Raw genomic sequence first — 20,636 nt, forward strand, 5'->3', positions numbered from 1 at the left:
TTCCACTCAACATCTTCACTTACAAATTATTCATCTTAATAGCTCTATAGCTTAGTTCCTGATATCCATCTCCTAACATCGGTGTCACCACCATCCACACCCATCTCCATGGATGGCAACATTATCCTTCCGTTGTTCACACCCAAAGTGCGTAAAGGCATCTGTGACTCTGCTCTTTGGTCTCACCTCATCTAAGAGAATCCTGTCAGCTTCACTTTCAACACACCTGTCTAGAATCTGACTACCCTTCACTGTCACAACCCTGACCTAAGAAGACACAATCTCCCGCCATGATTGTAGCAATACCTCCTCACCAATCTCCCTGATTCAGCCCTCACCCGCATTCAATGCATTCTCTACACAGGTATCAGAGCAACCCTGTCAAAATTTAAGCTCTTTCAGTTAAAAGCCAAAATCCTTGGGATTTTCAGGACTGTGCATGACCTGGTCTCCACTACCTGTCAAACCTCATGGTCTGTTTCAACTTTTCCTCACCCCATTCCTTGCTTTCCTAGAGCACATCGGTAAATCTCCACCTCAGGGTCTTTCCACTTGCTTTCCACTCTTGACAGGCACACTTTTCCTCCAGATACTCCCAAGACTGATGCCCTCTGGCCTTTATTCAAAAGCCATCTTTCCCTGGTCAAACTTAGCAAAATTTCTCTCTCAGACACACAAAAGCAACCCGCAACATTTCACATTCCCCTTCTCTGCATTAGTATTTCCCCCCTCTTTAGTACTTCAGATTATCAAGCTTCCTATATATTTTAACTCATGTATTACCTGTCTCTCCCATCAAAACTTAACTTCAAGGAAGGCATGTTTTCATCTTATATATTCCCTTCTGTACTTCAGCACTTTGATCCCCGAGTCTACACTTATTCAATGAAGATTTGAGTGCCAAGCATATGCCAATTAAAGTAAGATACCGTTTTGCACATTCTGCAACAGTAAATATTTGGAAAGAGTGTTAGCAATGTCAAAATACTGGCAAGGGTGTTGGAAAACACTCTAACATACTCAGAGGAGGAGCACTGACTTGTATGCTGTTTCTGAAGGGCAATTTGGCAACATGTATCAAAAGTCTTACAAATGCTCACACCCTCTGATTCCATCTAAAGGAATGTATCCAATGAATTTATCTGACCAAGCTCTTACACTCATGTACAAAGTTCTTCAGTGTAGAATTATTTCACACACTATAAAAACAAAACAAAGGGGCGCCTGGGTGGTGCAGTCAGTTAAGTCTGACTCTTGTTTTCAGCTCAGGTCGTGATCTCTGGGTCGTGAGACTGAGCCCTGTGTCAGGGTCTGTGCTCAGCGTGGAGTCAGCTTGATTCTCTCTCCCTTGCCCTCTGACCTCCCAACCCGTGCCTGCTCTCTCATGCTCTAAAACAAACAAATCTTAAAACAAAACAAAACAAAAAAAAAACCTAATGTTCAAAGAAGTCTGAAGAAATCTATGGCAGCACATTTTGATAATGAAATATTGTAAGGTTGTTTAAAATCATGTTACTAAGAATAAGAATGTAAGAATCTAGGAGAAGGCACCACGCCTTTTTTTTATTTATTTATTTATTTATTTATTTATTTATTTATTTATTTTAAAGATTTTATTTATTTGACAGAGAGAAATCACAAGTAAGCAGAGAGGCAGGCAGAGAGAGAGGAGGAAGCAGGCTCCCTGCTGAGCAGAAAGCCCGATGTGGGGCTCGAACCCAGGACCTGGGATCATGACCTGAGCCGAAGGCAGCGGCTTAACCCACTGAGCCACCCAGGCGCCCCGGCACCACGCCTTTTAAATGAAAAAGAAAATTCAATCAAGTCATGCAAAAATAAAAGGCACTGAATAGTTATTAATTATGAAGTCAAAAACTATTTGGCATTGATGACATTAAGGGGAATTTTTGTTTTCTTTTCCAATTTTCACTGAAAGGGTTATACTTCCAAAATAGCCTACATTGTTGGGGGGGGGGGGTGCCTGCGTGGCTCAGTCAGTTAACTTACTATTGGTTTTAGCTCAGGTCAGGATCTCAGGGTCATGGGATGGAGCTCCATGCGGGGTTCCACACTCAGTAGGCAGTCTGCTTGAGATTCTCTACCCCCCACCCCCCGCTTTTGCCCCTCCCCCAGGCTTTACCACACTCATGTGTGCACTCTCTCTCAAACATAAATCAATCAATCTTTGAAAAAAAAAAAAAAAAGTAGCCTACTGGGACGAGGGCAGCAGAAACGTGATGAGCTATCCAAATTAACTGGTTAATTTCAAGATCCAAGAGGGATAAAATAAGGTTTACCTTGTCTGAAACCATGCTTCTCCCTTTCCTTCCCCCACACTGACAGGGCTGGGCTCTGTCTGGACTTCCTCTGCCTGTTAACTGCCAGAACACCAATGGATTGTAGACTAATTGCCCAACCACCCTCCTCCGTATTTCCAATGACCTTTACTGACTTGGTCTTCAATCTCTACATTCCATAGTCTGAACCCTAACTGTCCCTCCATTTCTACTTCCTAGTGTATCAGTTAAGACCTAAAAATTACCTTGATCAAGAGGTAGTCTTCTTAGTTCTAGATCTAGGATCTTGATGCCAAAAATTACTAAATAGCAGAAAGCATCAACACTAAACCAAGGCTGGTACTTACATTTGTAAGGGGATACCTCAATCATATTGGAGAATTACCTATATTCTAACAAAAAAGAGTTTCAGCAAACTTTGGTATTGGTAATCTTACCTTCCTCTGAAATCCTATGGCTTTTTTTTTTCCCCTTAAAATATCCTAAGGACACATGTGATGGGGGATGAACTCATCAGCTCTCCTAGCTGACTGGTAATGGGTGAGGGCAAGCACCATGTCCTACTCATTCCACAATTCCTCTGGGTCTGAGTATGATGGGGACAGTATACACTCCCGAAATGTCAGCTAAATGGATTATCTCCCAGAACACAGAATTTCAGAGATTTGAGAGCCCACATTCTTGAGTTAGCTAAGACTAGGCTGTATTCATAGGACACAAGAAACAATCTGCATAACCAGCACTATTTGCTTAAACTCAAGAGTAAAGACAAAAATCAAGTCATGGTAGTACAGGTGAGTCACAACAAAAACAGCACAGGTATTAACAGGGTGGTAATTTGACAGAGAAACCAGAACATCCCACAAAGCAAGGTTCTCACATGGACTAGAACTGCACAGAAGCCCAGTGTTCGTGGTGATACTGTCCGTACCTGCCTCTGCAAGTGTGTTCCCAAGATGTCTCCCACTTCACATGTGAAACAAAATTAACTTCCACAGTCACGGGCCTGGGAACATGTGTCCCACAACTAAAGGTATAATAAACTCAAGACTTAGAAGGGTTCATCCTTTCCCCAGCTACCATACAAAGATGAAAAAGGGTCTTTATAGGTTGTCAACAGACTGATTTATCTGGTGGTGAAGGAGCTCACCTCGCAGTCACGGGGCTCCTCACCACAGTGGGAAAAGGCACACCGTGACCTTCCTGGCTCCATAGAAGCCAAGGTTCTTCAGCAGAGCTACTTTGAACAGTGAGGTCACTGAGACTCAAAACTTCTCTAAGGCTATAAAAATATGCAAATGAACACATTTTATGTAAACTCCCTTCAGAGACATCACCTACCTAACCTCAACAAAGCGAGCTGTCAAATAGAAAGGAAGAAACCGCCCAGCCCGTTATCCACAGCCGCTACTCTAACACTCGACTCTCAAAGTTCCCTATTTCTTCTCCAAGTGAGTCCACACAGACACACTGCAGTATCCCTTTTATTTCTCAGACTTCCTTGCCTGTGCCCTGGATGCTTTCGGATGCGTCCCTGAGGTGATCGCCAGCCGTCCCTGCTGCTTTGATCTTTATCAGCCCTTTTCCTTGCCCTCTATACATTCTGACTGTCTTAAACCTCAAACACACACACTTTGAGGGGTTGCTTGGTCTCTTCAAATTCAACATGCCCCAACTACACCCATCTGTCTCCTCCTGAGAGCCTCTTCTTACCACTCTGTCTTGCTGTCTCGCTCCATGGCCGCCCAAGAAGCAAACTGAGGAGACACGTCGGACTATCTGCCACCAACAGAAGCTGACCAGACCCGCCTCCCCCAAAACATTTTGAATATTTTCACTCTGCTTCCTGTTCCCATACACTGCTGTAACTCTTAACAAGTTTGTATCTCGACTGCTAGAGAACTGATCAACCTCAAAATCTTGGGACGCCTGGGTGGCTCAGTTGGTTAAGCAGCTGCCTTCGGCTCAGGTCATGGTCCCAGCGTCCTGGGATCGAGTCCCACATCGGGCTCCTTGCTCATCAGGGAGCCTGCTTCTCCCTCTGCCTCTGCCTGCCATTCTGTCTGCCTGTGCTTGCTCTCTCTCCCTCTCTCTCTCTGACAAATAAATAAAATCTTTAAAAAAAAAAAAAAAAGAAAGAAAGAAAAATCTTTGGGGCTCATCCATCACTTACCCCAACACTCAGTCTGCTCGAGGCATGCGGACCTGCCCTCGGTGTTCCCACACGCACCATACCCTTTCATAACTGTCCACTTGCACCCTTGGGAATGCCAGCAACTTTCCATGTCTGGCAAACTTCTACAGGCACGTTCAGGGCCAGTTCAAATGTCCTCGCTGTTCTCCGGTCTGCCCTCAGGCCCAGTCAGGGGTGTTCCCTTCACAGAAGTTTCCCTTCAAATCAGGCCAGACAACATTTTTAAACACCTGTTGTGCAATAGGTACACTGTGCTAAGCAATGAAACATGTAAAAGTAACCAAGACCTGGACTCTCCTTGTGGACCTCACAATTTAGGAGACAGACATGTACAAAAATAATCCGAGTACAGCATAATAAATGTGAAATATCACAGGGGCCAGGACAGATCAGCTATGGTTTAAAGAATGAAGTCTGCAATCAGATGGTGTGCTTCAACTCCCCTTTCCAGCTCAGCCTCCAGTGAGTGAGATCATGACAAGGGGCTATTATTTCATCATGTTTGTATTCTCCAAATCTAGTAGAGTGCCTGGCACACAGCAGGCTCTCAAAACTTTTCTTGAATTCATAGAGTAAGAGAAAAGTGCTTAGTGACCTATGATGCCTCATGCATGGGTCATTCTAGAAAATAATCTTCTCCAGAATTACTCGCCAAGTGAGAAGAACGAAGTGGAATGCCTGTAAAATGATCGAGACTGTAGTGATCATGTCAGGAAGGAATAAAAGAGAAGACACTTGCCCCCCGGATGCCTGTAAGACCCCACTTGGTTGGCTTCATCAGCACTCCCTGGCCCCGCACCGTGCACACTGGGCAGCTCCAGGTCCCTCAAGCACCTCCCCCCACCCCCCAAGCTGCCTCACCCCCATCTTTGCACTTGCCATTCACTCTGTCCAGGAAGGCCTGTCATCCGATGTCTTAATGTCTCCCTCCTTCTGAGCCTTCAGGCACTGGCTCATTTGTCACCTGCTCAGCAAGGCCTTTCTCAGCCACCTGATATTAAGATCTAACTCCCTTCACCGCCTTTCTCAGCATTTATCATCTTACATTCTCAACATTTGAATTTAATTTTCTGATGCACCTGACTAGAATTTAAGCTCTTTAAGGGCAAGAATGTATCTGTTTTGTGCCTGTCTCCCATTCCTAGCACAGGCAGGCACTCACGAGACCCTCGTTAGATGAGAAGTCAGGGTGTTGGACCCTTGGGTGTATTTATAGAGGCTAAGAGCATAGAGACTGCTTGTTCCATTTCCATTCTCCACCGATGATGAACCGTGTCACTTCGCGCGAGTTACCTAAGGTTTCAAAACTTCCAACTCCTCATCTGCAGAAGTGGGAGGAGTGTACCTGTCTATACGTCATGAGTTGTGAGAGTAAATGAAATCAGGCATTTAGAAAGCTTAGAACAGAGCATGGCATGTCGCTGGCACTCAAAACATCACTATGACTATTATTTTTATGCCAAGAAAACTTGAGATCCATTCTTTAAAAAGTATTTTAATTACATGCAAATATAGAAGCATCAAAACCAACCTGCTGAAGTTAGCTTTTAGAATAAGTTATTAGGGGATAATTTCTTGTTTTTAAAGAATTTATAGTGAGCATCCTTCTCATAAGTTTGCTAGCTATTTCTCTCAAACTCACCTAGAAAAGACTAAAATGATATAAAAGTGAATTGAAATGATTTTAAATTCCCTTTAACATTAAATAGACAAAATTAGCTTACAGAAAACAACTATGGAAAAAACAACTTAGCAAGAAAGCTCAGAAACCTATAACGCTAGGCAAGTCATTACAAGTATGGGATGTCCTCCTGGTTTGAGAGGCATTTATTAACCCACAATAAACTGAATTAAAGCAAAGGTTTATCCTTTTGAAATGTTACTTTTCTTTCTCCAGAAGAAAAACTAAAGACTATTTCTTTCATGAGGCCTTTCTTCAGGCTCTGGTATAATCAGACCAACCCCGGAACATTCTTCTTTTTCCCCAGAGTCCTAAGGCACTTAGGGGCCATTTCCACACCCTTTATACACCCTTTTTGTGTGGCTCTGTGGTTGAGTCATAAACACACTCTTGCCCTCTCTGGGTAGGTTACACGATCCACAGGCCAGGAGTGTGTTCTGTCCGACTTCCGTAATCCTACCTTGCTCAGGCTGGTCACTGGAAGGGCAATTACAGTGTTATATGAAGGAAAACACACATTTATCATCTAAAGCCTGATAAGAACTGGTATTGCCTTCAGAAGAAGGTGGCAGATAGGTCGAGACGCCTGAATGAATCATGAAGGATTTAACGATGCAGTGATTCACTCAGCAGCAATTTGCAATAACCGTGTAACATCTTTTAAACATCTTCTGAATCTCGGGCCAAGGGCCTGAGAAGAGAAATGCCAATTTCTAAGCCATTCAGTTAAATGTGAGAATTTTAATTTTTCAAAACTTATAGCCGTACTAAGAGTAGTTTTTTTAAAGATCTGAGAGAGAGAAAGAAAGAGAGCGAGAGCGAGCACAGGGAGCACTCCACGCTGACCAGGGAGCCCAATACAGGGCTCATTCCCAGGACCCTGAGATCATGACCTGAGCCAAAGGCAGATGCTTAACGACTGAGGCACCCACGTGCCCCAAGAGTAGTTCTTTAGCCTGAAAATGTGAAGACTAAGAGAATGGGCTCCAGAGCCCTACCGCCTGGTTTGACTCCTACCTCTGCCACTTACTAGCTGTGTAACCCTGACAAATTATTTAATTTCTGTGTGGTGTTTTCCTCAATCTGTCAAATGAGGACAAGCCTCACAAAACTACTCTGAAGGTTAAATGTACTCAATGATATAATTAAGACATTTAATCCTAAGACAGAGCCTAAAACTTGGTAAGCATTTTGTAAGTGTACGCTGTTATCTCTGGCATTATAATTATTATTATCATCCTATTTTCCCCCACAATCTCATCTTATTTAATTGGAGTGGTTAAAACACACACATACTCTTAACAAAGATACGTTGCATCTGGCTTGTTGTCATCAGTCATCATCTGATTTCATACAAATTTAGCTATGGTCATCATGCTGCATATTATCATTTCCAGATTTTGACAGGGAAAATGCAAGAGCTCCATTGATTTTAATCACAGTTCTCTCTCATACTCAGGTTAAACCTTCAAGAAAATGTCTATTATTTCAAGTCCAGATCTGGTTTTCAACTTAGTTCTCTGAAAGGATTTATTGAAAACCCCCGCTAGAACATTCCTGCCGCTTACCTTTAGGAGTGTAACTTTGTATACAGAGTACAGAGGATGTCCATTTGGTTTCAATATTCTAATACACAAATACCGCATTGTACGGTAAATGGCAACACTCTCTCAGTGATCTAAAGGCACACTGTTTTTGCTCCTTGATCTGTTCTGCTTTTAACTCTGTGGTGATTAAATTTCCTGTCCCCTACAACAAACACCTCTCAATTTAATGTGAGCATCCAAACAAGCTAGTTGATGTTATTACTTTTTTTTTTTTTAATACAGCACAATCAAGTTAGTCTTCCAACAGTTCAAATAAAAACTCAAATGTGAAACCATGAAGTTTCTGGTTACATTAATTTTTTTTCCCATTTCTATATAGAAAACCACCAAGTAAAAGAAAACTTAGTAAAACAGATTCAAAAGTCTAAATACATAACTGAGTTATCAGGTTTCTTTATATAAGTTAATAAATGCTCAATAAATGTCCTTGTCTTTTCATTCAGAGTAAACAGACCTACTTTTCTCTTAAGGCAGGATATTATAGAGTATACAGAAAAGGGACTTTAAAATTCTTAACTCTTCAGTGGAACTGATCATCTACATAAAAGATTCCCATTGTTGAAAATACATTTCAGCACCCCCACCCCGCTTCCTTCCAGCCATAGGGGCATCTCAAGACCTCCAGTCGATGCCTGAAACCACAGATGGTACCAAACCCAACGTGTACTGCTTTTTCCTACACATACATACCTATGATCAAGTTTAATTTATAGAAGAGTTATAGAAAGAGATCAACTAATAATAAAATAATTATAGCGATATACTATAACAAAAGTTATATGAACATGGTCTGTCTCAAAATATCCTCACCCTTCCTCCTGTGATGGTGTGAGGGGATCAAGTGCCTGCACCAGGAGCTGGGTTGAGGTGAATGACCTAGGTGGTAGGATTTAGCATTAGGCTACTACTGACTTTGTAACAAAACATCAGAAGGAGGATCACCAGCCTCTGTACCACAACTGACTGAGGCTAACTGAAATCGTTGATGTCTCAGAACCCCAGAGAGCCGGGACTACTGCATACCCCGGGCACCGGCCTCATCTCCTGAGAGGATGAGCACTTCTGGTTTTCTGGGTTTTGAGCATCCTGTGGTCCAGAGAAACTTACTAGTAGTAGCCACTGCTCAGAAAGTTAGGCAAGCACCCAAACTGCCCCTAGAAAGAGGAGTGTAAACGTTGATAGGTCCCTACATTCTCAAACCCTCCCACTTCACAAGCAAGGCTGAAGCCCAGGGTGGGTAAACGACTTGCTTGTGTAGCTCACTGGTGCCAGAAGATTACTAGAACACAGAGCTCCTAACCTAAAGGCCACGGTGCCCTTGGTCATGGCTCTCTAGCGCCACCAAGCCACAGGTGCTCCTATTATCCAAACGGGGAGGGACTCCCCATCATCTGTCTACCACCCTTCCCATCATCAACCACTACACCGATCCTGTCATCAACACTTAGAACTAAAGCTTTGATCTCACTGTGCCTCAACTCCCCCTGACGGTGGCAATATCTAAAATCAGAATCATTGTTCCCCTTCTGGTTTTCTTCCCAAGGAAGAGAACTTCAAGTGAATTCTTTTTTCCCACTCAGCTCCTCCAGAGATGGGAATGGAATGTACCGCCGATCCCTCTTCCTCCACCCATACCACGTCCTGGCTTTGCTCCTCCCAACCCAGGATCTTACTCCCAGCCCTGAATCTAAATAAATCACCCTCAAAACACTTCTACTCATTACAGGTTTCTCACACATCAGGCCTCAAAACAGATTTAGCAAATAGAATCTGAAACTATCAAGGTGTAGAGAGGTAATGACATCCTCTGGGACCTGCTTGGTTTTGTTAGTTTCTGCTAAATGTTCTCACATGTGTTGACACATCATTCTAGAGGTACCTTTTTTTCTTTTTTCTTTTTTTCCCCCCAAATTATTCAACAGTAGTTACTATTTTTATAAGGGAACTTACTTCTAAATCCATTGGGCATGCCTTTAATTTGCACAAGGTTGTACCTGTTAAAATAAAGGGTGTTCCCTGCACAGTGTTCTCAGTCAACTGGAATGGGTAGCAGTGTTTTTGTCTTAGTCTGTATAAAACACGCTGACTTTTCCACTTCCTATTCTGATCTGTAACCCAGAAAAGTCCATCTATCTGCCAAATTTTTAGTAAGACACCTAATAGCTACTCTTAAAGCACTCAAATTTCATAAACCTAACAGGACTTTGAAACTATTACTTCTAAAATATAAACCAATGTAAATAAAAGTTTGTCTAGGCACAGCTAAACTTCTCAGTCACTCTTATATCCCTGAAATTTTATCATACATCTTTCAATAAAGCTCAAGGAAAAATTAATCTCTTTTCACACAGTGAGAGCCCACAATGAGTCTAGTATATAACATTTATGTATTATTAAGCACTTAAACATTTATAAAAATAACTTTTAATTGTGAAATTATTTGTATATAGCAGGTACCCAATTGTTTATGATTTTTCTTAATTACTTAGAAGTTGGTTTACACACCTGTATCTTTCTCTAACTAGCCTTTCTGTTGCTCAAAGATCAGAGCTGTGTCTAAGACTTCTTTTTCTACCTTCCCTACATAACACGCTGATACACAAAACGTAAATGTTGTAGTGAAAAATGTGTTAGTTTTATAACCAAAACCTGTCTTTCTGCTTTCTGACATGCTTATTTTATATTCAAATAATTCACAAAATGCTATCAGGCACAACTCATTTCTTTCATTCTTACCAGAACTGGACACGCGCCGGATCCTCTGCGGAGATAAGGCCCGATCAGAATTGAGGTTTCTACTGTCACTATTCCACCTCAAACAGGAAACAGAGGGCCCTACTTTGGCTTTTGAACCAGGCGTTTTCCTCAGATTGGAGGAGTCAGGCTTAGATATACTCCCACCTGATGCAGCCGCAGATTTTGAAGGAGAACCCTGTGAAAAAATAGTTAAGATTTTAAACCAGATCATACCTTTCTCATACCATTCTCCTTGTGGTGCTACAACAATTCTAAGCAGATACGGCAGATATTTAATTTTCACTTTTAATATGAAGGAATTAAACCTCTTCATATTTCATTCTTCAGTCCATCATGATCTGACTTTAGTGGCCATCAGTGGAACTATTCCAAGATGACCAGCGACACAAGCTGAAGTCAAGCCACAGCTTTCAAGCTGTTCTCTGCAGCCCCTTCCTACAGCATCAGAGGCTGAGGACACCATCTTTCTTTGATTTCTCCAACACAGAACACTCCTGGTTTTCCTTCTATCTGTCTGGTTATTCTGCCTCTGGATCCTGCCTCAATGCTACTTGTCCCAAGGGTACTAAACTTGACCCTGGTCTTTCCTTGTGATATGCTCTCCCTAGGTGATCTTGTCCACTGTTTTAACCGCCGCCTATACATCCTGTTCTCTCTGCAGTCGATGGGTCCTAGCCAGCACTCTCCTGCATTTCCCATGTATTTCGCTTCTTTCTTTACCTGTCCACCTGGCATTTCTTCGGGCACCTCTACTTAGCAATGCCAAGAATAATCATATTATTGTTGTTTTTACAGATCAATGTATAGCCCTTATGGAATAATACCTAAAGTTCAAAATACATGTTTCCAATTTAATCATCATTTGATTTAATCATCATAGACTAGAAGTTGTTACTTTTAGCATACCCCATTTCACAGAAGCATATGAAGTAGTTTCTAACTTTAAACTAGTTTTACCCATCCATCTCAAAACTTATCTCTTCCCATATTTACCACAACATACCCAGGCACCCAACATAAACAATGAAAGCTATTTCTTTCCTAGGTGCTTCCTTTTTTTACTTCCTAAACTCCTGACAGTCTTCTTTCCCTTTTGCATCCACCTTAGCACAAGCCTGCTTCATTTCTTCCTTGGATTACTGAAACCACATCCTCAGGATTTCTGAGCTCACCAGCTTCCACTCCAATTCATGTTCTACTCCACTGTTTATGTAACCTCCTCAAAGGAGAAACTGGGTTAGGAAACTTCCCTCTGTCTTCCAGATAAGGGCAACTCCTAACAAGGCACACCCAGGCCCTTCGGATCTAGCAACCCCTGCGATCTCCTTCAGCTTGTTCCTTAATGTTTGTAGTTCTACACCGCTGTCTCACCATACTCACTACCCTGGAGTCCCCTAAAGGAGAAGATATTCTCACATTTCTTCATCGTTATGTAGATTATTTCCTCTACCCAGAATACCCTTCCCATTCATACTTGCTCTTGGAGTTCCAACTAGTGGCTAACATGATAGTTCCCCTAGAAGCTTCAACAACTCTCCCCATTGTCACCACACCATCCCACCTTCTGCAGCACAGTAGCTTACACATACTCCCAACTTAAAATTTAACATGCCTTTTTGCTTTAGCTCTTAAAATTACCCACCACACTAGGTATGAGTTTTGACCAGATGTGGTATCTTTTCTTTCTAGTATCCCAACAATCATAATATACAGTACACAGTGAGTGGCCAATAAATATTCCCATTCTCCACACAGAAAACAAGACCCCGAGCTTTATTCAACAAAAAATTAACACTGTAAGCTAGTTTTGTACTCTCCCTTTACATAAAGAAAAACTGAGTCTCACAGAGACTAGGTTATTTGCCCAATGTCATTCTTCCAACAAATCATGGAGCTAATCTGAAAGCATATGTAACTCTAAATTCATACTTCTAACATCCATGCTGTGTATTCCCCATGGGTACCCTTCTGTCTTTAATAAATCATAAGTAGATAATTTCCAACACAGATATGTAAAGCCCCATGCTACTGAGCATTCATATACCAGGTGAAATTAAAAATTCAGTAGGGCAAGACTTTCAGGGAAGATGGTAGAAGAGGGGGACCCTAAACTTATGTCATCCCACATAAACTAAATAACCCTCCCATCAGTGCAAATAACCCAGAAAAGTACCAGAAAAATAGCACAACAAACTCCACAAGTAAATGTGAGTAAGAGGTCACATTAAAGGTGGGGATGGGGGGGTAAGGTCAGAGACATGGTGGAAAGCTAAACCCAGAGATTCTGGATAACAGGAGGCAGGAGCTATGAGCACAGGAGAACAGTAAGACACAGACTATCAAACCAAGGAGCCTGCATGGGGAAGACTAATCTCTACAGCATTTGGCTTTGAAAATCAGAGGGGCTGATTTTGTGAGTTCTTACAACCAGCAGGACTTAAAGCCTAGAATATTAAAAATCAGCAGGCTGCTCAAGGAGAGACTGGAGGGCTCTAGGAAGCTGTGTCCTCAACCTTAAAAGAGTTAGCAGAACAAACAGGCTGAGGAGATACAACTTAGAAGCAGCATTTTGAAAAATGCCTGGGGTATATAAGAGGGAAAGTTAGACTGCATCTCTGAACTCCCTCAGAAGATCCATGCACCTTGTAAAACTGTACCCTCACTCAGATGTACTTCATGGAGCAGCCATGGCCAGCCCCACTCTCCACCATGGCCGAGTGTCCCCCGTGGAGAAGGAATGGCACCTACGGCTTGTGGCACCAAGACCTCACTTTCCATACTTCACAGAGCTACCCTGCTGGGCCTCCAGTCTCCACAGAGGCTATACAATCCCAGTGGAAGAGGACCCAAAGGAACAACTTGCAGCACCCTGCCCCCACCTGCATGCACTGAAGCAACCCAGACAGGCCTGGTCCTGGAGGCAGCAGAGAGATTCCTGTGAAGTGGGCCAACATGACCTTGTTATTTAAAATGTGGGCCCTAGCCACTGCTTTCAAGAACAACAGATGGAGCTGACTTTCCCAACACACAGAAACAGACACAAAGAGTTAGGCAAAATGAAGAAACAGAGAAATATGTTCCAAAAGAAAGAACAGCACAAAATCATAGCAGGAGACCTAAACAAAACAGAGATAAGTAATAAGCCTGATAGAGAATTTAAAGTAATGATCATGAAGATAATCACTGGACTTGAGATAAGAGTGGAGGACATCAGTGAGACCCTTAACACAAAGAAAAAAAGAACCTATCAGAGATGAAGAATACAATAACTGCAATTAAAAAACACTTGTGGAATAAATAGGTTAGAGGAAGCAGAGGAACAAATTAATTACCTGGAAGACAGAGTTACGGAAAGTAATCAAGCTGAACAAGTGAGAGAAAAGATAATTATGCAAAGTGGAACAAACTTAGGAAACTCGGGTTGTAATAACATTCACAATATAGGGATCCCAGAAAGAAACAAGAAGAACGGAGAAAATTTGAAGAAATAATAGGTGAAAACTTCCCTAATCTTGGGGAGGAAAAAAAATATCCAGATCTAGAAGGCACAGAGATCCTAACAAAAAGGTCCAAACCAAGACACACAATAATTCAAGTGGCAAAAAGTAGTGATAAAGAAGTTTTTTTTTTTTTTAAAGATTTATTTATTTATTTGAGAGAGAGCAAGCAAGAGAGAGACAGAGATCAAACACCAAGCGGGGTGGGGTGGGAGCAGGAGAGAGGAAGAAACAGACTCCCTGCTGAGCAAGGAGCTCAATGTGGAGCTCGATCCCCAGACCTGGAGATCATAACCCCAACCAAAGGTAGATGCTTAACCGACTGAGCTACCCAGGCACCCCAGTGATAAAGAATGTTAAAAGCAACAAGAGCAAAAGACAATTACATACCAGGGAAACCCCATAAGGTTATCAGCAGATTTTTTTAAGCGAAAACTTTGAAGAGATCATGCCACTCCCTTCTGGCCTGCAAAGTTCTGAATGGGAAAAATCTGTAGCCAAGAATACTCTATCCAGCAAGGCTATCATTCAGAATAGAAGGAGAGACACAGCTTCCTAGACAAAAGGTAAATAAGCTCATGATCACTAAACCAATACTACAAGAACTACTAGAGCAGACTTTCTGAGTGGAAAAGAAAGATAATAAGTGAGAGTATGAAAAGTAGGAACCATAAAATAGGTAATAAGTATTTCTTGAAAAAACAGTAGAGATTCACAAATATGACATCATATACCTAACACGTGGTAGGAGTAGTAAATATGACATCATATACCTAACACGTGGTAGGAGTAGTAAAGAGTGGGTTCAAACTTAAGTGATCATCAACTTCATATAGATTGTTAAAAATCCAGACGTTACACAAACCTAATGTTAACCACAAATCAAAACAAACCAGTAACAGATATACAAAGAATCCAAGTATATCACTAAAGAAAACCAGCAAATCGTGAAAGAGAGGGAGCGAAAGATCAGAAAGAAACCTAGAATAATCACAAAACAAGTAACAAAATGGCAATAAATACATAACTGTCAATAATTACTTTGAATATAATTGGACCAAACTCTCCAGTCAAAAGCTGTAGAATGACAGAGTGGATAAAAAACAAGACCTATGTATATGCCACCTATAAGAGACTCATTTCAGACCTAAAGACACATGCAGATTGAAAGTGAAGGGATGGAGAAATATTATGTAAATGGAAGTCAAAAGAAAAGCCTTTCACTGGAAAAAAAATAGACTTTAAAACAAAAACTGTAAAAGAGACAAAGAAGGACAGCATATAATAATAAAGGGGACAATCCAACAAGAAGAAATAACAATCGTAAATATTTATGCACCCAACAAAGGAGCACCAAAATACATTAAACACTAAATAACAAACAAAGGAACTAACTGATACCAATACAATAATAGGAGACTTTAACACCCTACTTGCATCGAAGGACAAATCAACCAAACATAAAATCCATAAGGAAACAATGGCTTCGAATGACACAATGGAACAGATGGATAAACAGATATATTCAGAACATTCCATCCTAAAACAGGAGAATACACATTCTTTTCAAGTGCATACAGAACATTCTCCAGAATAGGTCACATATTAGGCCACAAAACAAGTCTCAACAAATTCAAAAAGATTAAAGTCATACCATCCATCTTGTGTGACCACAACACTGTGAAATAAGAAATCAGCCATAAGAAAAAAATCTGGAAAAAGAGCTACTAAACAATGAATGGGTCAACCAAGAAATCAAAGAAGAAATAAATTACATGGAAACAAGTGAAAATGAAAACACAATGGTCTACAATCTTTGAGACGCAGCAAAAACTGTTCCATAGGGAAGTTTACAGTAACACAGGCCTATCTCAAGAAGCAAGAAAAATCTCAACCTAACAACCTAACCTTACACCTGAAGGAGCTGGAAAAAGAACAACAAGCAAAACCCAAAACCAGCAGAAGGAAGGAAATAAAGATTGGGGCATAAATAAATGATATGGAAACTAAAATAGCCCAACAGAACAGATGAAACTAAGAGCTATTCCTTTAAAAAGATAACCAAATTAATTAATATTTAGACAGAGTCCTCAAAAAAGAGTGGAGTCAAATAAACAAAATCACTAATGAAAGAAGAGAAATAACAGCCAACGCCACAGAAATACAAACTGTATGAGACTATTATGAAAAACTATATGCCAATAAATCGAACAACCTAGAAGAAATGGATACATTTTTAGAAACATATAACCTATCAAAACTGAAGCAAGAACTAGAAAATTTGAACAGACCAATGACTAGCAAAAAAAATTGAATCACTATTAAAAAACTTCCAACAAAGCCCAGGACCAAATGCCTTCACAGAGTGAATGCTCTACCAAATATTTAAAGAAGAGTTAATGCCTATTCTTCTCAAACTATTCCAAAAAATAGAAGAGGAAGGAAAACTTTAAAATTCATCCTATGAGGCCAACATTACCCTGATATCAAAAAGAAAAAGACACCACAAAGAAAAGAGAACTACAGACCAGTAACTCTGATGAATATAGAAGCAAAAATCCTCAATAAAATACTTGCAAACCAAATCCAATAATACATTAAAAAATCATTCACCACAATCAAGTGGGATATATTGCTAGGATCCAAGGGTGGTTCAATATTCACCAATTAATCAACATGATACATTATATCAAAAAGAGAAAGGGAAACAAAAGAGAAAGAATTTAAAAATGTATCATTATTTTTTACAGATGCAGGAAAAGCTTCTGACAAAGTTCAACATTCATGATAAAACACCCTCAACAAAGTAGAGAGGGAATATACCTCAACATAATAAAGACCATATATAAAAACCCACAGCAAACATCATATTCAATGGGAAAAAACTGAGAGCTTTTCCCCCTAAGGTCAGGAACAAGGCAAGGATGCCCACTCTCACCACTTTTATTTGACACAGTACTGGAAATCCTAGCTACAACAATTGGACAAGAAATAAAAGACATCCAAATTGTAAGGAAGAAGTAAAACTTTCATTATTTGCAGATGACATGATACTATATACAGAAAACTCTAAAGACTCCACCAAAAAACTACTAGAACTGATAAATGAATTTAATAAAGTTGCAGGATACAAAAATCAATGTACAGAAATCAGTTTCATTTCTATACAGTAATAATGAAGTAGCAGAAATAGAAATTAAGAGATCACCTTTACAATTGCACCAAACATAATAAAATATGTAGGAATAAACTTAACCAAAAAGGGGAAAGACCTGTACTCTGGAAACTATAAAACACTGATGAGAGAATTGAAGATGACACAAAGAAAGGGAAAGACATTCCATGCTCATGAATTGGACGAACAAATACTGTTAAAATGTGTACACCATCCAAAGCAATGAAAAAATACCAATAGCAGGGTGCCTGGGTGGCACACAGTTAAGTGTTGGACTCTTGGTTTTGGCTCAGGTCATAATCTCAAGGTCAAGGGATCAAGGCACACATTGGGCTCCTCATTCAGCACAAAGTCTGCTTGAGATTCTCTCCCCCTTTCCCTCTGCCCACCTCCTGCTCGTATTTTTCTCGTTCTTAAATAAATTTATCTTAAAAAGTTTTTTTTTTTTACAGAACTAGAACAAATAATTTTAAAATTTGTGTGAAACCATAAAAAACACAGAATACCCAAAGCAATCTTGAAGCAAAAACAAAACTGGAGGTATCATAGTTCCAGATTTCAAGTTACATTACGAAGTTGTAGTGATAAAAACAATATGGTACTGGCCAAAAAATACACATGGAGATCAATAAAATAAAGAGCTCAGAAATAAGCCCACATATATGTAGTCATTAATCTTTAACAAAAGAGGAAAGACTGTTTCACCATACACAAAGTGAACTTAAAATGGATTAAAGACCTAGATGTGAGACATGAAACCATAAAAAGCCAAGCAGAGGGCATAGGCAGAAAGTTCTCTGACAAAAGCAGTAGCAATATTTTTCCAGATAGGTCTCCTTAGGCAAGGGAAATAAAAGCAAAAATAAACCACTGGGTCTACATCAAAATACAAACCTTCTGCACAGCAAAGGAAACAATCAACACAACTAAAAGGCAACTTACAGACTGGGATAAGATAGTGCAAATGACATATCTGATAAAGGGTTAGAATCCAAAATATATAAAGAACTGATACAACTCAATACTCAAAAAAAAAAAAAATCCAACTAAAAAATGGGCTGAAGACATGAACAGACACTCTCCAAAAAACATCCAGATAGCCAACACACCCCTGCAAAGATGCTCAATTGCACTCATCATGAGGGAAATGCAAATCAAAACCACAATGAGCTATCACCTCACACCTGTCACAATGGCTAAAATCAAAACACAAGAAATAACAAGTGCGGGCCAGGATGTGGAGAAAAAGGAACGGTCGTGCACTGTTGCTGGGAATGCAAACTGGTATAACCACTCTGGTAACAGCATGGAGGTTCTTCAAAAAAGTTAAAAATGGAACTATCCTATGATCCAGTAACCATACTATTGGATATTTACCCCCAAATACAAAAACACTAACTTAAAGAGACAGATGCATCCCTATGTTTACCGCAGCACTATCTGCAATAGCTAAATTAAGGAAGCAGCCAAAATGTCCATCAACGGACAAATGGGTAAAGAAGAAGTGGCATATATATACCATGTAATGTTATTCAGCCATAAGAAGAATGAGATCTTGCCATTTGCAATGACATGAATGGAGCTAGAGGGTATAATGCTAAGGGAAAATAAGTCAGTCAGGGAAAGGCAAATACCATATGATTTCATTCATATGTGGAAGTTAAAGAAAACAAACAAGCAAAGGGAAAAAAAAGAGAGAGACAGATCAAAAAACAGACTCTTAAATACAGAGAACAAACCAATGGTTACTAGATGAAATAGGTAAAGAGGATTAAGAGGGCACTTATCATTAATATTGAGTGATGTACAGAACTGTTCAATCACTATCCCATACAACTGAAACTAGTATAACATGTATTAACTATACTGGAATTAAAATAAAAAACAAAGTATTTATAGGGTTACATTAAAAAAAAATAAGGCAATATCCTAAGAGAACTACACCAAACTGGCCAGAAAAAGCATGTGATTACATAGAAACTACAAAAACTCCTACCTCTACCACAAAGCTGGCTAAGGCAATCCCTCAGAGAAAACCTTTTAAAAAGTAAAACACATTTTTGTTGAAGATTTACTTCTGTAAGCTGGTCAAATCAGATTTTCTCTGCCTTTCAAGTCAACATTCTGCAAAAACTTTTAAAGCCTGTAGTGTATGAAGTGGAAAGGGCCAGGATTCCAGTCAGGAGCCCGTGGTTTGAATCTCTGTTTTCCTGCTTACCAGCTGTGTGTTCTAAGTCGCCCCTCTGAAGCCTTTAAGTGTGGCTAACAACTGACCCATTGTTCCTGGAAAGAGTGAATGAAAATGTATACACTGGAATATTACAGGGAAAACCCTAATGTATATACACAAAACCTGAGCAAATTGGTCAGAGCACACATCAAGAAAATATCCATTCCTTCCCTGTGACCACTGCCCCTCTGGCTAACACACGGTCCCCCAATACAGAACCTCTGTAATAGGGAGCTACACTCAACTTGTATCAAATTAAAATCAAATTCCTGCCTCCAAGTAAGAACCTTTCTGAAATTTCAGATAAATCTTAACCAAAAAATGGTGAGATGGTGGGCACCTTAAGAATTCAGTAAACTCGGGGCGCCTGGGTGGCTCAGTGGGTTAAAGCCGCTGCCTTCGGCTCAGGTCATGATCCCAGGGTCCTGGGATCGAGCCCCACATAGGGCTCTCTGCTCAGCGGGGAGCCTGCTTCCCTTCCTTTCTCTCTGCCTGCCTCTCTGCCTACTTGTGATCTGTCTGTCAAATAAATAAATAAAAATCTTTAAAAAAAAAAAAAAGAATTCAGTAAACTCAAGGGCACCTGGGTAGCTCAGTCAGTTAAGTGTCTGATTCTTAATTTTGGCTCAGGTCATGCATGAATGGAAATGGACCCCTGCGTTGGGCTGCATGCTCCGTGGGTAATCTCCTTGAGATTCTCTTCCTCTGCCTATGTCCCTTCCCCCACTCATGTGTGCACATGTTCTCACTCTAAAATAAATAAATAAATCTTTTAAAAAAAAAAAAAAAAAGAATTCTGTAAACTCAAGGCCTATCTTAGCTCCAGACCAACAGGGCACAGTGGAAATTAACATCCCTCCAAGACTGTCTCATCATGGATCCAGAGCAGATCCAGAACCTTTAGAGATGGCTTAAGTGACCAAGAAATGAGAATCTGAGTCAGCAGGAAGCGAATATTCATGCATCTGTCTCTCTACAATAAGCACAGAGCCTGTGGCCCGCGATAGTTTGCCCTGTCTCTTCCCCCAAGTTACGTGAAAATGGGTACGAGGTGAACCCAGGCTGTTGCATTTAAGACATGGGTAAAGAATGAGTTTTGGGGGCGCCTGGGTGGCTCAGTGGGTTAAGCTGCTGCCTTCGGCTCAGGTCATGATCTCAGGGTCCTGAGATCGAGCCCCACATCGGGCTCTCTTCTCAG

At 40.6% G+C, this 20,636-nt stretch overlaps 1 protein-coding gene across 4 annotated transcripts in view; it reads right to left on the reverse strand.

Moving 5' to 3' along the window:
* The window catches only part of MTUS1 (microtubule associated scaffold protein 1), a 168,305-nt gene that overhangs the window by 94,061 nt on the left and 53,608 nt on the right, over positions 1-20,636 (reverse strand). For all 4 annotated transcript variants that reach the window (XM_047716237.1, XM_047716250.1, XM_047716244.1 and 1 more), the window contains exon 3: positions 10,516-10,711. In XM_047716237.1, the coding sequence (XP_047572193.1) occupies positions 10,516-10,711 (196 nt within the window). The remainder of the gene's footprint in view (positions 1-10,515; positions 10,712-20,636) is intronic.

This window comes from Lutra lutra, chromosome 2 (assembly GCF_902655055.1).
Source record: "Lutra lutra chromosome 2, mLutLut1.2, whole genome shotgun sequence".
Taxonomy (NCBI): Eukaryota; Metazoa; Chordata; class Mammalia; order Carnivora; family Mustelidae; genus Lutra; species Lutra lutra.